General features: G+C 40.3%; 1 protein-coding gene across 3 annotated transcripts in view; it reads left to right on the top strand.

The window, feature by feature from the left end:
* Positions 1 to 23193, top strand: part of ZNRF3 (zinc and ring finger 3) — a 94996-nt gene that overhangs the window by 52809 nt on the left and 18994 nt on the right. For 2 of the 3 annotated variants that reach the window (XM_068654093.1, XM_068654094.1), the window contains exon 2: positions 2857 to 2982. In XM_068654093.1, the coding sequence (XP_068510194.1) occupies positions 2857 to 2982 (126 nt within the window). Of the gene's footprint in view, positions 1 to 2856; positions 2983 to 22967; positions 23137 to 23193 lie in introns of those variants that run through there. The other variant, XM_068654096.1, reaches the window with a different exon arrangement.

The raw sequence follows: 23193 nt of genomic DNA, 5'->3' as shown, positions 1-23193 counted from the left end.
TTTTGTTGAAGTGATTTGCCAGTTCTTGATAAAAATACAGAGGTAGTTTATGTTTTGAGGGCTCTGCTGCTTTCAGGCCTATGATTTTTTACTACTAAACTGTGCATAGGTCATTTTTGAGGCCACCTCACTTTTTGAGGAAGTCAGGAGTGCTCAGAAAGGCAGCTTTGATTTGCCAAATGCCTGAGAGCCCTGTGCCACATAGAATACGCATCTGGTGTATGAAGGTGAGATGCATGACCTAGGATACTAGAGTGCTTGACTGACATTGTAAATTCCCAGCTGTCTAGAAAACCATATTCAGAGGACAGTTGTTCTATACTGGTCTTATTTTCCTGTGTTTGGAATTATGTGTAATTTGCAGCTTTTTTGCCTCTGAATAGGAAGACTGTCTTCTCAAGTATTTGGGGCATTCTTGTCAGAGACAAGATGTCAGAGACTATTGTCATTCAGAACTAGACAAAATAACAATTTCTTTTTAAAAGTAAGAAAGCACAGACTTTGTAAGAGGAAGTGAAGAGGTTCTTTTAACTTCATTGGTCTTATTCTGATTTCCAGCTTTGTAACTGCAGAATATGTTTTGTGACTATGATCTAAAGGCCTATTCACACTTAGAAGCTGTTACGGAAAAACAGTATTCTAGAGGAAAGTGGCAGCAGAAAGAATTTTCTGTTCTTTTGGCCTCCTTCCAAGATGCTTTCTGAACTAAAGTGGATAGAGACATTATTTTTGTATGGCTGAGGAAAAAAGACCAAGTCTTTTAATCTCATAACTGTGTATAGAAAGATCCTGAGCTGTTCATATGGTGTTTTTTAACACTAAAATGTTTTACACTGGAACTCAGAAGGAAAGGACAAAGGGTGGAAGTTGTCTTTTAATCATCACGACTTCTTGGAGGTGATTGAATTACAGAGTAAAATGTTCCTCCTTCCCTGTTGGTTTACTGTTTGTCTGCTCTGTAACAGTAACCCACTAAAAATGTGTGCGGCTCTTTCTGAAGTTATTTTAAACCCTCAGTAATGTATACAGATATTGTAACCTTGGATAAAAGCACCTCTGAGTAGTGGTTTCAGTTTTGCCCTTTCAGGCATGTGGAAAGTGCCCCAATACATTTCAAGGATTTTAAACTAAAAACTTCTTAGATATGGGTTGTAGTTTCAAAGCTTGATTGATACAGCATACATCAAGGGAATAGTTCGCTGTTTCTTTAGATTTTAATATGGATTAAAGCTTTCTGTTGACTTAAAGAATACCATGGACTCCTTTTGGGCCTAGTTATGTTGGGATATATGCAGTGGCAATTTTGGAGAGAGCCCCCTTGATGCCTGACTTCCCTGTTTTTATGTCTGTGCTGAACGGCTTATCTACCAGATGCTGAGCTTAAGGTTAATTTTAAGCAGTTGAACTGCTCAAAAAAATAAAATAAGGTTGAATTAAGGATGAATTAAGATTCTGTTCTATCTGCATAGTATTGTGTTGGCTTTTTTTTTTCCTTCTGAATACAGATGTACTACTAATAACGAGTGGTAGGAAAACCTCTGTATTGTGCCAGATCACCATCATGTTTCCCATATTTCAGAGTAACAGCTCAAGTTAGTCAGAAAGCCAGAGCCCCACAAAGTAATAAAAATAGCTATCATTGTATTGAATCACTTGCAAAATGAACGACAAGGTACAACACATGAAAGAAAGGATGAGATGACAATCTGGTGAAGCAGAAGAGATGGCAGAATTAGTGATCATTATATGGTGCTACTTTGCATGGACTAATGAGATATATAAGTATGTAAATTAGAGAGCAATATAATCTTCTAGCATGATCAACTAGCAGAAGACAAAATTGTTGTTGTGTTAATACCAGTTAGTGGTTTTCTTTAGCTAGTTTGGCAAAGAGGAGATTTAAGAGAAGACATGGAGCTAGATAAAGTACTTTCTTGCCGAGTACTTTTTCTGTATATATGTTACAGTCTGGGCAACTCTTAGAGGGTGTTTGAAAAATGTGATATTTTAGTTGAGGAAAAAAGGGAACAGGCAGAGTGTAGTAAACAGTATAAAAATTAATATTCCATAATCTAGTTTATACACAAAAATTATGCTAATGAAGGATATCAAACTTGGAACAGATAAAGAAAGTTTAAAACATTGGTGCATAGTAAGCTCCTTGCCATTAATAAAACAAGAGTAGCTACATAATGTTGAATGGAGGAGGGTGGAGGAAGACATTGGATATCTGAAACAGGTATTGTTGCATGATGTAGGAAACAAAAATATCTAAAACGAGACTGAAGTTTCTCACTTCATGATGTCTCCCTCTTGTTTGGGTTCAGAAAAAAACTAGTGACTCTTTCAAAATAGTCACAAAAACCTTACTTTGAACAACATGATAGCCATGCTCCAAAGGACAGTTAATACTGTGCAGATATTAAAAAAAAAAAAAAAAAAAAGAGAAAAAAAGGGAAGCGATAATGCTTCTCAAACATTGGTTCTGGATCTATGTCACATAAAGCTTTTATGAGTGACTCTGCAAAAGAGCTTGAATCTTTTCTGTCAACTTGCAAGGAAAGAACTAAGCGGAGCTTTATATATCTAAGATACTCTGTATCTTAGATGATCATTTATAATGATGTTTAATCTTAAATCTTTAAATTATTTTTCCTAAGCAAGATGACAGTGACCTCATATAACATTCTAAGCTTTTGAACTGATAGCATGCTTCAGAAACATTCTTCATATATGCATCCTTATGTTACAGTCTTTCTAGTGTATTTATTGTGAATTAAGGTATTCAAATGCTATCTGTATATGTTCTTTGAATTACACTGATTTTATAAAGGTTTCTTATTGATTCTGTTTCAGATGCATCCACTTGGACTGTGTAATAGCAACGATGAGGAAGATTTGTATGAATACGGCTGGGTAGGAGTGGTGAAGCTGGAACAGCCAGAGCTAGAACCTAAGCCATGCCTCACTGTCTTAGGAAAGGTAAGGGGGCATATGGTTTGAATAGTTTGGGGTAACTGCTGCATGCAACTGTTTTGTGGAAGAGTTAGTTTCTTTCTGAGAAAAATCAATAAATAAATTGAGAAAAAAACTTGTACTCCACAAAATATTCCCATTTTGCCTGATTTCACACTGGGTGCTTCAGTAAAGGATAATGTCATAACTCAGTTGATAAACATAGTGATGGTAAACTGAGTGTATATGTTTCCCTTTTTGAGCTCTACAGGAACCTAACAAAGACTTCTGCAAAAGTGGATGTTTAGCAGATGAAGTAGTTGAGTAGAAATAGGGTGAACTGCCAATATGATGCTAACTTGATCGAAGAAATCTAGTTAACAAAAGCAGTTAAACTGAAAGCATTTAACTGTTCTTTCTCAGGTACAATTTTCTCAGATGATATTTTCTTTTTTCTTTTTCTCTTTTCTTTCTTTTTTTTTTCTTTTTTCTTCTTTTTTCTCTTTTCTCTTTTCTTTTTTTTTTTTTTCTTCTTTTTTTCTGTTCTGGGAAGAGGAGTCCTCTACAGGAGACTTCTTTGCTGTAATTTCAGGATAGACATTGCTAATAAAAGTGAATCTTACTGTCTTGGTCAAAGAAATACAAATTTTCTTCTTGCTGGAATCTTCCTTGTGCTTCTTCAAGGTAGCTGATTTAAAGTCATATCACTAATACTGGTGAACTTTTGCATTGAGCAATATGGTGGTAGAAACAAAAAGGTTACTGCTTGTGTTTCTATGACAGAATGCATGCGTATGTGAAAGCGTAAATGTTGAGGGTTTGTATAATAGCAGAAGAAGGAAAACAGATGTTTTTAAGATACTGTGGAAAGTTAGGAATTTTGCAAAGTAGAAGGTAGAGAATACAAAAAGATGTCTGTAGTGCTAAATTCCATGACACATAAGTCTGGCACAAAGATATATTCTTTTTTCTTACTGTTGTTTTCAGTTGTTATGGATGTTGTTAGTAAAACCCTAGCCTGTATTTCTTAGTAGCTTTACTTCATGTGTTTATCCATCTGCTAAATAGGATCTGTAGATGTACAGAGTTTAATGTGTCCATTTCCATATAGATTTTTGAATTTCTCATCATTCTTTGTCAGATTTATATGGTGTAATAAAATCACAAGTTTTTTTGTTTTGTTTTGTTTTTTTAAATCTTCTGTTAGAGTGCCCATGAAAACTGTACTCTGATTGGGAAAGGGTGTGTGTGGCAGCCGTGATTTAACATTGCCTTTGATCACAGTGCAGCCCTGTTTGAGGCAATGCTGCATGCCTGCGAAGCAAAGGCCTTGGTTTTACTGATCTCATGAGCTCCTGAATAGGGCTAGAAGGGGAGTGACAGAGGAAGAAGAAAGCTTTGGAAATGAAAAGGAAACCCCGTGAACCCAACAAGCATTATTGGCTGGATTTGCCTATCAGGGAGCCGCTCAGTTTCTGCCAGGCTAATTCTGCTTCAGCTTCGCACTCCCCCACACCGACCCCTCCTCCCCCCTCTCTTTCCTTCTTTCAGACTTTTTTTGTTTTTTGAGGCATGGCCGCAGTAACTTGGTTCTCAGGCTGGGAACCCACTGAGTCTGTTGCCATGGTCGCTGGGAAGTGCTTCGTGCCATGTGCTTCAAAGGGAACCTTTCCCCTCCTAGAATTCCTGCCTTCTCTGCAGACAGCACAATGAAACCCCTTTTCCTTTGCCTGCCAGCACACATGCTCCAGCAGAGCAACTTTACTCTGGAGGAAGGGAAAAGCAGTGTTGCAACAGTTACCTGCTGCATGTTTGCATCCACTGAGCTGTGGTCACACTACATCTGTGTGTCCTGCTTATACTGAAGTGCAGCCACCCTGCCTCCCCCTCCCAGTTATTTCTGAAGTAATAATTTCTGTCAAGATGGTGTAATACACCCTAGCAATACCATCACTTACTTGTTTCAGTACAGAATAGAAACTGAGAAAATACTGAAGACTTGCTTAAAAGTAGCATTTCTTCCCTCTTCTGCAAGCTTGGAAGTCTACAGGGAGGGGTTTTTTTTCTTGTTTCTCTTCCAGGGACTACTGAAGAGACTCCTCTATATTCATAGGATATATGTAATTAAGGATGTGCATCTGAGTAGAACCTAACAAAGAGAGGATGTTCCTGCTACTACAGCTTCCTGTTTTCTTCAGATCAAAGAAATCTGTAATATAAGGAAATTCCTAACAATTCTTCCAGTATCCATTCACTTCTTATCTCTGTTTTAAGAGTTTGTTTACAAAAACACATACACAAATACTAACTAGAAGAATTGCTTGTTTTGCCACATCATCATTATGATTATATTACTGAAGATGGGGCTGAAATCATCATAACTTGAGTCTGCCTTAAACCGTCTAATCATGATTCTTAACCTTTTGTGTAACAGTTAGTTTAAATTTAAAAATTCTTGTAAGGTATTCAAATGTGAAATGACAGGACAGTTTAGTTGGTAGTTAGTTAGTAGGTGAATAAAGAGTGATCTAAAACTCAAGGAACCAAGACAAGAAGGCCTTATGGGAAGTTTTGTTCTCACTTTGTGAATGAACTTAAGCTAATTGTCTGGCTTATATTTAACTTGTGCAATACTTTTATCCAAGAATATTGTAAACCCCATTGTGAGCTCAGACACCTGCACTAACTGTGGGAGCATGGGTGCTTTTCTTGTTGAGTGGAGGCCTGTTTAGTTTCCTGTCCTAACAGTGAAGTTACTTAGTGAGGTTTTTGGTGGAAGCTTGTTGGGGGTGAGAGAGGGGAAGACACTGCAATGCACTTATAAGTCATGTTTTTACGGGAATCATGAATGCGCTATAGGGTAATATATGCTGATTAAATTAACATACCTGGATGAGCAAGTAATTGGCTGGTGCATCTCCTTACTTGGAATTACAGAATCATGGAATATCCAAGTTGGAAGGGACCCACAATGATCGTACATGTAGAGTCCAACTTTTGGGTCCCCAAAGGACCACCCAAAAAATCAAGCCATGTGTTTGAGAACATTGTCCAAATGCTTCTTGAACTCCAGCAGGCTCAGTGCCATGATGAGTTCCCTGGGGGGCCTGTTCCAGCGCTTGACCACCCTCTTGGTGAAGAACCTTTTCCTGATAACCAGTCTGAACTTCCTCTGAACTTACTCCTATCAAAATGCCTCTTAAGATGTGTCTTTCTGAAAAAAAGGCTCTTTCACAGCAGTAATGGTTAGTCATAGAAAATAAAGTCTGAAAAATGCTATTTGATTACCACCTTGTTATTCTAATGTGTGTGAGCAATGATTTGAGTGAATTCTAGTTGAGTGAGAGGCTATTTTCAGGTAAGGAAATACAGATCTCAGATATGTAGGTTGTGCTCTAAACACATATAGTAACACATATATAGTTCTGTGTGGCAAGTTACTACTTTCTCTGTTTGTCTGATTTCCTACAAACCTATTGCAAAAAAAAAGGGGTTCAATTCTTTTTACAAGAAGATTAAACTATTTTAAATTCCTTCTTACCAGGACTGAATTTATCTGTTGATTGAAAATAACTTTGAATTATATCTTGCTCGTTTGTAAAGAATTGGTGGCATCTTTACTTAAAAAAAAAAAAAAAGTATTTCTGGTCCTTTTCATTTGGAGTTAGTGAAATTAACAAAGGCAAGTGAAATTAAATCAATTTTATATCTTGATATTCATAGCCTAATTAAGCATACAATTATGTATGCAGATTAGAATTGCAGTGACTACATAAACATACCTTTTTTTTTCTGTGTATCATTAATAATTTGATATGTATATCAAACTTTGTTAGTTATATCAAGTTCAGATAATTTCTTGTCGAAATGGATTCAGTATTGTGGAAATGCATATTGAACATAGGCAAACACTCTTTCATGATAAACTTATTTAGTCTGAGCTATGTAGTAGATTAAGATCTAAAAGTGATGAGAGGCATATTCGTAGCCAGCGATGAATGTTTACAAAACTTAGCTTGTTCGGGTATTTCTAACTAGTAGTGACAACTGCAGTAATGTCATGCTACCCTTTGATGTGCACATGCGGTAGAAGATACTGTCACTTCAGGAAAACTTCTTACATCCACTGAAGTAATTTACTTTGTAGTATCTATTCAACAATTTGGGGACATTTGCTGCTTTCTGTTTATCAACCTGTGTTTGTTTCTTCTTTGTAAACACTGTCTAAAAAGCACTTAAAATTCATTTGGAGGCAGCAGTCTCAAAACAGAAGGTAAAATTTAATTGGTCTTGGTGAAAAGTAGCTAATAGAATGGATGACTTGTAAGCTTTTGTTTGTTTGTTTCATTGTGTGGCTACATGAAGGTTTGTGTTGGCAGTGTAGAGTCAGTGGAAGTAGGAACAAGTAAAAGGAGAAGGCTAGAGGAAATGCATTTTCTAATGGTAGTGCTAACCTAAATGCATATCAATTACAGATAAAGAAAAGATGTTAGCAGTAGAAACTTAATATTTGTTATTTTGAACTCCCAAATACTCTGTGTTATGGAGGAATTGTTATTAAACAGCAGAAGCTTTTGGAATAATATTAGACTCTTTTGGCTGTGGACTTGTCGGTAGAAATACATTGCACATGCCAAAACTCTGATCAAAAGACAAATTACATTGTTTATCAATTCCAGTGTTTTTGGATGCAAAAAGAGTGTGTGTTTTGAGGGGAAAAATAGGATCTTGGCTTGTGTTAAAGACACTGAGCTTCAAAATGTTCTCCATTAACTTTTCATTGTAATTTTTCATTTTTCATGGTCTGTTGTCTTAGCAGTGGCTAAAATTAGAGTTAACTGTGAAAGGAGATAGTACATATAATTTTAATTCCTGCTATGCATGTATTTTTTTACTGTATTTGTTCTCAAGAATTATGAGAGAGAATGATAATTTTTCTAAAGCACTGAAGAAGAACATAGTTCTGCAAAGCCTAACTGATTGTTTCTTGTTGTTCCCTACTTCATTGCCATTTATAATGTCCAGGACGCCTGAAAAGTTAACATACATTTTAAAGAACTATAAAACATGTTCAATAATCATTTGAAGTTATACTTCTATTTGTGCAAATATTTTTGGTGTCATTTATCTTTTGAGATTCTTGTTTCTCATTTCCCCAGCACTAGCAGTGTAACCAGATCTCAGCAGCATATAGACATAATGATCTCTGGAATTTTAAGAAAATTGCATAGACAAGATCAGAAGAGAGGAAATACAGTTATTCAAGAAGAACTGGAACTTTCATAATGACAGAGACAGAAATAGTCCTCATAATCTTCCTGATAGGGACAAATGTGTATTCTTGAACAAGAAAAAAATCATATAAAGCAAAATATGTTTGCCAAAAGCTTAGTGCATTTCTGCTTCCCATCTCCTTGCTTTTTCTTCAGTCCCAACAGACCACATTCTAAACACCAAGGCTGTTTTAACAAACTAAAAAAGGAATTTGAATGGGAAAGAAAAAGGAAGAAGGGTTGCATGTGTGAGTGTTTGGCAGCAGAGAACGTGGAAAAATGTTTGGAGGCAAGCACAGGGATACAGCATGAGGCAGCAGTCTCATCATTATAGCTGAAATCTTGTGTTCATATGTATCTTTCTGTGTTCCTTCTCTTTGTCCCTCTCACTGCATGATTAATTTTCACCTTAATTTCTGTAGTGCTTTTGAGAAAGAAGGGAAAGGTTGAGAAAAGGTAGGAGAACTGACAAGCAAGCCAATTAAATTTTGGAGACAGAGGAAAGGTTTCTTTTGTGTATAGATAATACAGTGAAAGATGTGAAAGAAAAGAATTGATGGATCAAATCCAAAGAGGGGAGCACTCAAAGGAATGGGCAAAGACGGGCTGGATCAGGTCATGAAGTTACAAAGAAGTAGATCTGTCGCTTTTTAATACTGGGGCGGTGGGTGTTTCCATCAGCAACTAGTGCAAGCAATCTGTTACTATGTTGTTTTACTAACTTCCTTTTTGTGTTCAGTGTGCATTGTTATGAAAAGCAACAGCTATTGATGAAGAAAGGCAGTCTCTGATGTTTCCCCTTCTGGGCACTCCTTAGATTTGCTATTGTTGGATTGATTACTTTAAATATATCTCTGCTTTTAGAATTGAGTCCTCAGCAGTCCCCAACCCCAACTTCACTCCTTTCCAACCAACTGTGGAACACAGCTGCTTTTCTCTTAAGCTAAAGAAGCAGCTGTTGTTGCACAACACGTGTTACTGGAGTCTTTGCTCAGTCAGTGATCCCAGGGAAATTAACAGAAGTTCAGTCTGAGTAAAGATTAAGGTAATTTTTTAAAGATATACCCAACAAAGAAATAATAATAACATGTAAATATTTTAAGTCTCTTTTAGTCTGTGGATTCTACATACTTTGTGAACCTCTCAAACATTGTGAGAGACCTTCTGCACTAATTTCCATGCAGAAACTACCAATGGAATAGCAGGAAAAATGCACCGTTGCATACATGTTAGAAGAGCTACAGAAATAAAGTTTGAAGTGTAAAACTGAATGGACGAGTAAGTGTGGCCCTGTTGGAGTAGAGACAAGCACAAAAGAAGGCTGGCCAGCAGAATCAGATAAAAAGATCAGAAAGGGAAGAAAATAGGGAGCAGATATGGAGGCAGGGACTGGAAATATTTAGGACTTCACAGATGAGTGACGTGCCTAATTTCAGTGCACTAAGACAGAAGGCTTTGAAAGAAATTGGAGAACTAGGGAATGTAACCAGAGCTGCATCAGAGGGATTCTGATATACAGAGTAATAGATGTGCAGATAAAATCAGCAGTGGTAGAAAATAATGGATCCTAGAGAAATTGCATACTTAAAGTGGGAATGTTTTGCAATGATTTTCACAAGATTGAAGGGGAGGAAGGAGAAAAGGGTGGTGTAAAAAAAAAAAAAGTGCATCACGTCCTACTCCTCTGAAATAATTTGCCAGAAACTTTCTCTGCTTTATACATGTCTTCATGATTGCCAGGTGGCTATTGTATAGAGGTTCCTGTTTGGATAACATGACAATTTAATGTTTGTACTAAGTTCAATGCATCAACTCCAAATGGGTCAAGTAGCAAATATTTTGAGTATGAACTGGGCTTTTTGGTCAATGTAGGGAGACGTTTGACCAAACGTAGGGAGACGTTTCACTGACAAAACCATTTGCAATTCTAGCAGGTTATTTCTTGAAGATTAGAGCTGGACATATTTGCGGTATGAATTCTCTAGACAGATTAGGCATATATTATCAACATTTCATAGAATCATAGAATATCCCGAGTTGGAAGGGACCCACAAGGATCATTGAGTCCAACTCCTGGCTCCACACAGGTCTACCCAGAAATTCGGACCATATGACTAAGAGTACAGTCCAAACGCTTCTTAAACTCCAACAGGCTTGGTGCCATGACTACATCCCTTGGGAGCCTGTTTCAGTGAGCAACAACCCTCTTGGTGAAGAAACTTTTCCTGATATGCAACCTGAACCTCCCCTGTTGCAGCTTGACTCCATTCCCTCATGTCGTATCACTGGTCACCAGAGAGTCAACTGCTGGTCATTGGCTCCTGTCCCTCTGTTCCCCCTTGTGCGGAAGCTGTAGACTGCGATGAGGTCTCCTCTCAGCCTCCTCTTCTCCAGGCTGAACAGGCCCAGTGCCCTCAGCCGTTCCTTGTACGTCTTCCCCTCTAGGCCGTTCACCATCTTTGTAGCCCTTTGTATCGCTCTTGCCTTAGCTGCACTCGCTATGGATATGCAACTCTGGCTAAACCTATGCCTTAGTGTCTCAGTTGTGGACCTGTCTCTGTTTTGTTCAATTGGTACGCCCAGAGAATATAACACAGACATTTAATTTTTCAAAATACTCAAGTGACTTGGTTAGCTTTGGATAGGAAAAAAAAAAAAAAAAAAAAAAGATGGACCTTAGCTAGCCAAGAGGATCCAAGTAGCAAGCTTTTCAGGAAGGAGGAAATCAAGCTATTTTGCTAAGGGTACAGAATGCATAGACTCTTGAGTCCATGAACAGTGTTGAAACTCCCAGAGGGTCTGGACCCTTCAGCTGACTGTAAGGGACTAATGAGCCAGCCTGGCTGTTTATGGGCTGTGGTTAACCTCTTGCAAGTTAGGATTTCCTGTCGCCAGCAGTGGGCTGTGACCGCCAGCACCACAGTGTTAATGATGAGGTAGGGGCTGATGAATGGCTGGACTCCAGACAGCAGCCTTCACTGGCAAAAAATCAAGTGGCTAGAGGGGGAAAAACAGTGATGTCTACGAGAGAAATAATGCAAACTCCAGAACCTATAATTCCCATGTTTAAAAAAAGAAAGGGAGAAAGAAACTGGGGACAAATTCAAACCAAGTAAAGCTTTTATCTCTGCATTCTGAATAGGAGATTGTTTTTCAGCAAAACTGTCTGCAAAAGCCAAGCCAGTTAAAACAATATGCAGGCTGCTTGCCTCCAAGTAACCAGAAATTTTTGGCTCAAAGTAGCTTGCTCAGAGGAGCCAACCTGCTGGGAGACGTTATCCAAGCAACGGGCTGAATGTAATTCCTCCTGCTGTGGAATGGCTCTTTGGCAAATGAAGACCCTAATTAGAGATGGAAGGGTTTCTATTTTGTTTTTCTTTAATCCTTACCCTGAGGCCTCTGCAATACAGCCATGTCGCTGCTTGTGTGGAGAGAAGTTTCCAGTTTCCCTTTGTAATAAGAATCCTCTACCTTTTTTATTCCTTTTTTTTTTTTTTTTCTTGAAAGAAGTTACAAACTAACAACGAAGGACCACCGTGGTTTGGGACCTTGAAACTAACCTAATCCTAAACCAGGGACTGCCATCTGTAAGACTCCATGTCATCTTTATTAGCCAACTGACAGAAAGTTGCCAGATATAAATGAGTACTAAGGTGGGCCATGCATCTTTTTACTAAGTTCTATGTTCTAAAGTTGTTTTTTTTTTTTTTTTTTTTTTTTTTTTACTAAAAAATAAAGTACAAGTTTGAAGAACTCACTTGAAGCACCAGTATTATTCTACTGGATACAAAGGGAGTTTTACAAGCCTTTGTTCTTTCAAAGACTGAATTCCAAGACTAGGGGCTACATACATATACAGTAGCATACAGAAGCTCCAGGGGAATGTGTTAAAGCATTTTGACTCTAATACATGTAGAAGTGAAAATACTTTTGCTGCTTGACAACTCACCTTGACTTACGTGAGGTCTGTCTGACCATACTTGTACAGACTATGTGCAGCTACATAACGACCCTGCAGAGAGCACTGTTTTTTCTGTTAGTGTACTTGAGGGTAAGGCCAAGCAAAACAGATGACACTAAGCAGAAGACATTGAGTTTTCATTCCCATCATATTCTTACATTTGAAGATAGGTATATAGGTGAAATTGGCCTTAATCACTCACAGTTTTTCATGCTTATGCTTGCTTTCATTTCAACAAATGTGGTGGGCTTTGGTCATATTTGTATCTTGTTTTGCCTTTAACAAGGGCAAGTGCAGGGTCCTGCACCTAGGGAGGAATAACCCCAAGCACCAGTACAGGCTGGGTGGTGACCTGCTGGAGTGCAGCTCTGCAGAGAGGGACCTGGGAGTCCTGGTGGACAGCATGCTGACCAGGAGGCAGCACTGTGCCCTTGTGGCCAAGAAGGCCAACGGTATCCTGAGTGCATTTGGAAGAGTATTGCCAGCAAGTCAAGGGAGGTGATCCTGCCCATCTACTCAGTCCTGGTGAGGGCACACCTGGAATATTGTGTCCAGTTGTGGGCTCCCCTGTACAAGAGGGACATAGAACTACTGGAGCAAGTTCAGAGGAGAGCTCCGAACTTGCTGATCTGATCTAATCTGATCTATTCTGAAGATTTGAGGACTGCAGCACCTGTTGTATGAGGACAGGCTGAAAGAATTGGGCTAGTTCAGCCTGGAAAAGAGAAGATTGAGGGGAGACCTCATTAACGCGTATAAATATCTGAGGAGTGGGTGTCAAGAGGATGGAGCTAGGCTCTTTTCAGTTGTGCCCAGTGATGGGACAAGAGGCAATGGGCAAAAATTGAAGCACAGGAGGTTCTGGCTCAATATGCTCAGCTTTTCAAATAATTTGTGGTTGATGTAGTTGTGTTGGCATACCTTTATAGATAACTGCAAATGCCTCAGACCTCTTTTATGTATGATTTCACACAAGCTGAATCTGAAGTTTCATCTCTTTCCTAAAATATTTAAATGTTTGCTTAAAGCTGTGGGTTGGGAACCATTGCTCAAAATTGTCATTTTGTTGAAAAGAACATTCCACAATAAGGTAAAGCTTGTTTCTTAGGCATATTGTACTTCCCCATTGAATTGACTGCAATTGGGTGGAATTCCTGAAGATCGTAAGAATTTAAAAAACTTCGCCATCTCCCTATATAAATACAAAAAGTAATTGTCTGTTTTCCCTCCTGTAGCATATATATACCAATTTATAATTTTAAGGTGGTATGTGGTTAGAACATATGCTTCTGTATCTGTGGATAGGAAGAGAGAACAAAGAGATGATTAAGATAGTAAATACAATACAGGAAGGTAGTCCCGCAGCTGTAGAGGCAAATGAGATAAAAGAATCTGTCATGTTTCCCAGGCAGCAGTTAATAGAATAGAATAGCTCATTTGGAAGGGACCTTCAGAGATGATCTGGTCCAACTTCCTGACCACTTCAAGGCTAACCAACAATGAAAACATTATTGAGGGCATTGTCTAAATGCTTCTTGAACACTGACAGGCATGGGGCATCAACCACCTCACCAGGAAGCCTGTTCCAGTGTTGGACCAGCACCCTCACGGTAAATAATTTAATGTCCAGTCTCAGCCTCCTGTGGCACAGCTCTGTGCTATTCCCTCATGTCCTGTCATCGGTCACCAGGAAGCAAAGACTGACACCTCCCTCTCCATTCCCCTGCTCAGGAATTTGTAGCATAATGAGGTGATCTCTCAGCCTTCTTTTCTCCAGACTAGACAACCAGGCATCTTCGGCCTCTCCTCATAGAGCATGCCCTCCAGCCCTTTTACCAGCTTTGATGCCCTCCTCTGGATGCTTTCAAGGACCTTAACATCTTGTTTATATTGTGGAGACCTGAACTGTACACAATATTCAAGCTGAGGTTGCACCAAGGCTAAACATAGTGGGAGAATCACCAGAATTGGCTGGCTATGCTGTGTTTAATGCACCCCAAAGTGCAGTTTGCCCTCTTGGCTGCCAGGGCACACTGATGATTCATGTCGAGCTTGTTGTTGACCGGCACCCCAGATCCTTTCCTGCAGAGCTGCTCTCCAGCCACTTGTCCCCCTGTTGCTATCAGAAAAATGTGGATGTCAAAATGAAAAACTGAGTTTACCTGTAAGGTAGCAAGGGATTTACGGCATAGTTCTTTTGACATTAGCTTATGTCTGGGGACTCCGTTTCTCTTTAATGTGACTAGATCAGGAGACGCATTTGTTTTATGCTTGAGTTCTGACTGCTTACATCTGCATGTAAGCACACTAGGTGTGCAAAGACTCTGATCTTGTATTCTGTGCTGCATTTTTGAAGGACCATAACAGCCCCAGGATGTTACCTTTAAGTGAATTAGAAATCTGTGTACATGCAAGGCATATTAAGGCAGGTTTGGGAAACAGCTGAGGTAACACATGGGAATGGCATAAAGCTGTGCTAGGACTTCAAACTAGATATAAGGCAAAATTTCTTCATTGTGAGGGTGGTCCAACACTGAAACATGCTTCCTAGAGAGATGGTAGATGCCCCAAGCCTGTCAGTGTTCAAGAGGTATTTGGATAATGCCCTCATTAATATGCTTTAACTTTTGGTTAGCCTTGAAGAGGTGAGACAGTTGGACTAGATGACCTTTGCAGATCCCTTCCAACTGACTTCTCCTCTCCCTGTCCCTGTCCCTGTCCCTGTCCCTGTCCCTCTCCCTTTCCCTCTCCTATCCTTTCCTATTCTTTTTAAACCACCAAGGAGAGATTTTTTTTCTTTGTTTGCCTTGTTTATTTGTGATAGAAATAACTTCTAACATTATAACTATACTTGCAGTTTGGGTACTATAAGGATGGTTTCTTGTAGTGGTCTAGGTTAATCAGTTGTCCTAACTTTACAACTCCTCCGTGCTGTTGTGTACACTCTACTGAATTATCTTCTAGTTTGCTCTTTCTAGTTCATCTACTTGCTGTACAGCTTCAATGCAAAGATAAAGTTAAGAATTATCTGGATTGGCTGCAGTATTATTTGTGTTGGCTACACAATTTTGAAAATACACTCAGCTTGTGACTATTACATTTTGGAGGCAACTGTGTGTAGGAATTCTCATGTCCTTCCTGTGTGTAGGAATTCTCATGCCCTGAAAAAGCTTGAAGAGCCCTTGTTCATAAAACGTAGCAGGATTTCTACCAGCAATTGTCATGAGTGCCCATTTCTTGCTGAATGTCTGAATGTGCTGTTACATAGTTCAAGACCATAGTCACCTCCTATGGTCTTTTCCAGTGCTCTGTGACTGTGACCTATTGTAGCAACAAGACTGTTGGCCCACAGAATGGTCTGTGATAGCAGAAAGCAGACTTTTGGGAATGGGGTCGTTTGACTGAAATGTATCACCAAAAAAAATATGGAACCATCAGGCTTGGCTGTGTTCAGGATTAATTGAATGTCTTTTTCATATTCTTTTTACTTGGTCAAGACTATGGACTTTCATGATGTTTCTTCCTTCCAAGAAGAGATACTTGCATTTTTTCCTCCTGCTTTCACTATCTGAGAGCCTCTCAGTACTAAGTGGTATGGATCACATTGGTATATATTGTTGGTGTGAGTACATACCACAAGGTGATTTTTTTCTTAAATCAGAAGTACGGTGTATTATTTTTTTTAATGGTGATTATACTTTTAAATTTAAAAATACCACTTTCTATTTCTATGCTGTTTCATTGCTAAAGCAATTGTCATAGTGCCATACAATGCTGTATCTATAGGACATAATATATCTGAGTGGCAGAGGAGCTGAGTTGAGGATTCCAGTCAGGAAGAGGTTTTATGTTAGTGTGATGCTTTGGGATTTCACATTCTTGTTGTGATACTGTGTGCTTTTGCTTTGAGGCAGGAATATGAAAGCTCCTTTTTCTTTATCTCAAAAAAGGTTTGAAATGACATCCTGCTTATGCTTTGCTTAACTCAGTGTTTCTGGAATTAGTTTGGAATTGTACATTAACAGGGCTGAGGCATTGGTTGGTTAATTTGTAACTTTTGCTGGTAGAAAGGTAGATTTTCCTCTTTTTCTCCTTCCTCCTGTGCCCTGCAGAACTGGCCAGTCGCCTGACTTTCTAGCTACAGTGATGGCTCAAGGGGCAAGGTATTTTTAGTGATTGTCTGAACCTGATAGCAGTGTAGGGGAGATACAAGAGATGCCTGTGCTGTTCAGAAATTGTTAGTCAGTGTTCTGTAATTCTGAGATGAAAAAGAGGTTTGTGAGTTTGCTGTGATGAAAAAGCATATTTGACGTAATGCTGTGGGGCTTGTGCAAGAGTCTCAATGATGAGCAGAGTGCAGCAGACTGTTACACTGGAATATCTTTGCCTGTTGCTGATGTTCCATGCTTTTGCAAGTAAAATTGTGAGTCTAGGCTAGAAACAAGTTTTATTCTGCTAATGAAATAACATTTTCTTTTCCCCAAAAATAGCTTCTACTAACTGAGTATGTTATAGATAGGCAAAGGTAGATAAGGAACACATATCCACGCTTACTTTAGCAGTTAGTGTTCCAGATGTATTTCTAAAATCGTCTACATAGTGATATCCACTTCAGTTGATTTTTAGCAGCCAGTATAGTGTTTTTCTTGACAGGAGATTACACTTGGCTTAGAGCAAAAAGCTTTGACCCATGCAGATTTCACAGTTGTATCAGAAAACTGTTTTGAATTTTATTGCCCAGTTTCAAGTGATGCCATTTCCGTCATATTGAAAATCTAAAGTTGTGTCTATGTGAGCCTTTTTCAGCACACTTATAGCTACAATCCATAGAATGTGGCATGCAGTTCATACCCCCTACTCAGTTTTTAATAGAGTTCTTCAAGATGGAAGATGAAAACCTCCTCACTTTAGTTGTATTCCCTTGCAATTAATAGTGTTAAAACCCTTGACGTGGCTTTCCAGAGGAATAAATCAAGACACTGGACCTTTTCATCAAAAATCACATTCCTTAAAGTCACAGCATATACAAATTGATTGCTAGTGAGTGTTGATTACATGTTACCAGTACGCTATGTGAGAGACTGACTGCCTTTTTCAGAGGACCAAAGATAACTGATGAAGGAATTAACTACAAAAGATTTGACCTTATGCAGTTTGCATAATGCCATTCTTCTGGCAGATTAATGACCACTAACTCCATGACGTGGATAGTTCTGACATGGAATATTGGGTCTGATAGGCTGGGTTAAACAGAAGATATGCCTCAAGTTCAGTAATTTTTAGTTCATAGAGAAACCAAGGGGGAAAAACCTCAAAAGCTGACAGAAGGAATGCTAGAATCATAAAATATCCAAGTTAGAAAGGACCCACAAGCATTTTCAAGTCCTACTCCTGTGTCCCCAAAGGACTACACAAAAAATCATACCATGTTGTCCAAATGCTTCTTGAACTCTGGCAGGCTCAGTGCTGTGACCACTTCCTGGGGAGCCTGTTCCAGTGCCCAAGCACCCTCTTGGTGATATCCTCCTGATATCCAGCCTGAACTGCCTCTGTAACAGCTTCATGCCATTCCCTTGGGTCCTATCTCTGATCACCAAGGAGAAGAGATCAGCACCTTCCCCTCAGTCTCCTCTTCTCCAGGCTGAACAATCCAAGTGACTTCCACTGCTCCTCATATGTCTTCCCCTCTAGACCTTCACCATCTTTGTTGCCCTCCTTTGGACACTCTCTGACAGCTTTATATCTTTCTTATACTGTGGTGCCTAGAACTGCACATAGTACTCAAGGTGAGGCCTCACCAGCATAGAATAGAACAGGACAGTCACTTCCTTTGACTGTCTAGCAATGCCGTGCTTGATGCACCCCAGGATACGGTTGGCCCTCCTGGCTGCCAAGGCACACTGCTGGCTCATGTTTCAGCTTGCTGTCAATCAAAACCCCAGATTGCTTTCTGCAGAGCTGTTCTCCAGCATCTCTTCCCCCAGTCTGAACATATAACCAGGGTTGCCCCTTCCCAGGTGCAGAATCCAACACTTCTTGTTTGAGTTACTGTCTTAATAAATGTGTAGTTCATTACTATGATGTAAATGGCAGAGCTAATGGTGATTAATGAACTTTGATTTCCCCACCTATGGTTCCAAGACTCAGTCCATCTCTCTCATCTGTAATTTATTTACTCTCCGCAACATGTAAATGCAGATGTATATTGAGAGAGAATTCTGACTCTGACAAAGAAGTAAATGTTATGAATGAAGGCTAATGTTGGTATGATTTTTCTCTTAAATGGGGATCTTCTTATGGTGGTTTTACCAATGCTGCATAATAATGAATACATTTATTGGAATGGGGCCATACTAGAAAGCAGAGTAGGAGATGCTTGTTTCTAAGATGTGTTTGTTTCTGCAAGCATGCAGGGTCCTTGCAGATGTGTAGGCAGCTCAGCACCACACAGCCACTCACTCACTCACTCTCTCCAAGCGGGATGGGGGAGAGAATTGGAAAGGTAAAAATGTGAGAACTCATGGAGAGAGTTTGCTAGGCAAGGGAAAAGCTGTGCATTAAAACAAAACAAAACAAAGAATTAATTCACTGCTTCCCAGTGGCAGGCAGGTGTTCAGCCACTTCCAGGAAAGCAGGGCTCATCATGTATAATATTTCCTCGGGGAAGAAAGACGTCATCACTCCAAATGTTGTTGTTTCCTCCCCCCCCCCCCTTCCCCCGCCCCCTTCTTTACTCTAGCTGTTATTGCCGAGCATGACACCAGATGGATGGGACATCCCTTTGGACAGTTGTGGTCAGCTGTCCCAACTGTGTCGCTCCCAGCTCCTTGTGTCCTTGCTGGCTGGGCAGCAGGAGCTGAACAGTCCTTGGCTCTGTTGAGCACTGCTCTGCAACAACTAAATTATCAGTTTGTTATCAGTACTATTTCCATCAAAAATCTGAAATACAGCATAATGCAAGCCACGATGAAGAAAATTAACCCTATCCCAGTGAAAACCCTGACAGTATGTCAGCAAGTAGCAGACCTCCTTATTGTCTCGATTGTTGCTGTCCTGCCTGATTGGAATGAATGAGAGGAAGCAGTGCACCTGTTTCATAATTATCTGTCCCCTCGGGTTGAAAGTTTGCCTCATCAAGCAAGACCTTGCTTCCTTACTGTATTTGTGTGGCCCATGGGATAGGAATGCAAAGCTCTAGAAATCTTTTTGTTATTCTCTGAGGTAATAATAAGAATTCCCTTGGGTCTGGATATAGAAGAGATACTTTCCTCCCACTTTTGTCATATGTGTTACCTCTCATCCTCTTTGGACTGCAGGGTCTAGTAAATTATTTCATGTTTTCATCTGAGACAGTACTTAATGTGCATGTTATTGGTAATGATTATCAACAGTGAGTTCATAACAAGCAGGCCTAAAAATACTCCTAAAATACATTCAAAAGTAACTTTTTGTCTGCCTTCTCAGTGAGCTGTGACAATCTCTGTGCAAATTAAAACACTGCAGAAACATTGATGAAGGCAATAAAATGTATTAACAATAAAAAAAAATATTAAAAATGTGTAATAGACACATCATATCTTTCTATTTTCATTTTTCTCTGAGTATAAAGTAACCTTCAGCAAAGGGTTTCTGCTAAAGTAGGAAGCTGGTGGTATTTAAGGAGCTGAGTAAAGGTAAATCAAAAGGTGGGTATTGTATCTCTGATGATTTTAGTTGTTTTAGAGGCACCTACGTCCAATGTTCAGTTACAAAAGTCAAATGTCTACTATGTGTTTGAATAAATTCTAACAGAGCTGATCTCTTTTTATTAGAACTCCTAGATCTTTGTCATCCTTGCCATTTGACTTTTATTTTTATTCTCAGCCTATTCACATTACCTATTACATTTAGTTTTGTAGTATCACTAATGCACAAAACACAGTAGATTTGTTTTCTGTTTTGGCTTTCTTAGGGGAAGACACAACTAACTTGTTTGATTGTTCCATGCCTGGTTTATGATTAACTTAAATATTCTTGGAGCAGTTTTAACCTGTTGTGTACTATGTTAGAGACAAAGAAAAATAATGCCATAGAAGCTGCTGCAAAGATTTGAATGTATTTATTTAAAATGGAGCTAGTATTCACAAAACTCATTTACTTTTAATTTTGTTATTGAAACAAATAGGGATATATGTGTAGTTCTGTGCTAATTTGATTTCTGCGTGTATTTTCAGGGGGAAATAAATCACAGCACTTGAAACCAACACAGAAAAACATTAGTTCAAATGTAGTTTGTGTATAAGTAAAATCCATACAAAAGAAAAAGTTAGAATGGATGATCCTGCGGAGTGGAGCACCTCTCCTATGAAACAAGGCTGAGAGAGCTGGGGGTGTTCAGCCTGCAGAAGAGAAGGCCCTGGGGAGACCTTACAGTGGCCTTCCGCTACCTAAATGGGCCTACGAGAATGCTGGAAAGTGACTCTTCATCTGGGGGTGTAGTGATAGGACAAGGGGTAATGGTTTTAAACTTAGACAGAATTGATTTATATTAGATATTAGAGTGAAATTGTTTACTATGAGGGTGGTGAGGCAGAACAGGTTGCCCAGTGGATGTCTCCTCCATGGAACCAAACCATTCTGTGATTCTTTGTTGGAGTACACCATACAGTATCTGCTGCTGTCATAGTTGACATATATTGCTGCAACATTTTCAGTGCATTTATGGACTGAAATTCTCTCTACTTGCTTTGCTAGTTTTTTTTTTCTTTTTTTTTCTTTTTTTGATAATGCTAGGATAAATTTTAAATATACATGTGTAAATATACATGTTTTAAATATACAGGGCTCATCAAGTGTTTTGCTTTGCCTATATTACCACTCCACGATGTCATCATGTGGTACATGGGCCTCATCCTGTTCCTTTGCCCTTTCAGCAATTCTGAAGATTTATTCCTCCCCTCTTAACTGTGCTTCTTACCTGCATCCACTGAAAATGCTGGTTGTTTGTGTCTTCTCTTTGGTTTGTCAACTTCTGGCTGAATTGTAGCTGTGTTTATAGGAGCACTCTGAAACAAGTCTATGAAGGGAATGTGCTAAAATTATCACTGCACAGAAGACCTGAAAACCAGAACTGGAGTTTTTTTTTCTTCCTTCTTTAGGTGTACAGACCTGTGAGGGCCTTCCCAGTGGACTTTAGTCAGTATTGAGGGGGCATAAAGGAGGGACAAATGTATGAAAAAAGAAACTTGACTTTCTCAGAACGATCTTTGTATTCATACAATGAGCAGTTTGAAATTCAGGTTGTGATTGCTTATTCAGTTTGCTCATTTGGGGAACACAAAGTCAGGGACTCTTTAGGGCTCATATAGGGGAAGAGGGCCACCCTGTGAGCAGGACGAACCTTTTTCACTCCTAGGGATTACCACCTGTGATCATGACAAGACGCATACAGGAGGACTCCTTGTTTTTGTAACAAATATCAACATTTGGAACTTCGTTCCTAATAACGAAAAAAGAAACTCATGAGAATTTTCGAGTTTTTGTTTGTTTGTTTGTTTTTCAGATGTGTACTTAGAGGTTTTTTTCAGGTCTCCCTTGCTGACTAGTTGTGTGCTGCCAGAAAGGGTTTTTAAAGTTAAGCAGTTCCCAACCACAGCACTTAGATATAGTGGCATAAGTTGCAAGTGCAAAGCATCACTATTTTATATCATTACATATAACACAAGGGGGAAATGCCAGTAACAGTTAGTTGATGCCTGTAAAAAACATGTCTCCCTTCCAGAAAAATTAGTGTGGTTTCAGACAGGGAGTGAAGGTTGTGCTTGTCAAATAAGACACCAGATGTCTTGTCTCTGTCATATAGAGAGCTACTTATATATATCTAACCTATATTTAGTGTTTCATTATTTCTGTACTTAAGGACAAAAGAATTCAGGAATTGCCAGTATAGGGCTTGCTTGTCATCTTCAGTCCTTCTTCTAGGAAAAAGATGTGCTAGGAAAAAGTCGCATGGCTGTTAGACTGGGATCATTTTAAGTGGGACTTGTATCGGTTGCGTTATTTTGAACTGTTCTGACTGTTGGGAAGCGGATAGGGTGTTTCGAAAGACGTGTTGGCTGTAATTGCCCACGGTCAGGGACAGAGGAAGGAGGGCAGCCGGGCACCCGGGTGCCTCCCGAGGAGCCGCGAGGTTTCAGGCAGGCAGCGGGGCCGCAGGTGCTTGTCTCCAGCTGAAGGGAAGGAGACGAACACCGGATGAAAAATCCGTCTGCGCTCAGCCCCCGGCCTGCTCACGCACGTTTGCATCTCGACAAAGTGCTGTGGTTTTAAAAAGGAGTTTTAAGAGGCGAGAAGGAGGAAGGGGAGGGGGGGGTGGCGAGAAGCGGCGGGATGTGGTGAGTTTGCGGCTGCTCTCTGATCTCCTGCCAGCGAAACCTGGAAGGTCAGGCCGGGCTGCCGCCAAGCGGCGGAGCGGAGCGCGGGCAGTGCCGGAGCGGCCGCAGCGGAGCGGCTGCGCACCCGCCTTCCCTTCGCGGGAAGCTCGGGGCTCGCCCTGCCACCAGCCTCCCCTGCGAAGTCCCGTCGTGCGAACGAGCCTCGTTAGCGCCCCGGACTCAGAGAGGGCCAGGCTCTCTGGCAACTCGGCTGAGGGCTTTTCTCAAGAGCGCTCCCAGCCGCCTTCCCTGGGACCAGCGCCGAAATCCCTGGGCCCGCCGGCTGCCAAGCGGCCCCGGGCAACACGTCACTTCCCGGGGTGGGGCGGACGGGCGCCGGTGGCCCCACGCGCCCGTCAGTGCAGCGCCGAGGCGACGGCGGCGCGGCAGGGCGAGCGGAGCGGGCAGGTAGCCGAGCCAGCCGAGCGGGGCCGGTGAAAGGCGGGTCGCGTCGTCTTTGCTCGGGGCTCGTCCGCAATAGCTGCTTGCGTTTTGCCGGCACTGAAGTAGCTTAGCGAGTTTGGAGAAGAAAGGGGTAAGCGGCAGAGGGCTGAACTCGCTCCAGCTGCGTGAGTGGGGGTCCCGTGCCCAC

This window comes from Anas acuta, chromosome 17 (assembly GCF_963932015.1).
Source record: "Anas acuta chromosome 17, bAnaAcu1.1, whole genome shotgun sequence".
Lineage (NCBI taxonomy): Eukaryota > Metazoa > Chordata > Aves > Anseriformes > Anatidae > Anas > Anas acuta.
This window is presented reverse-complemented; position numbering and strand designations above follow the sequence as displayed.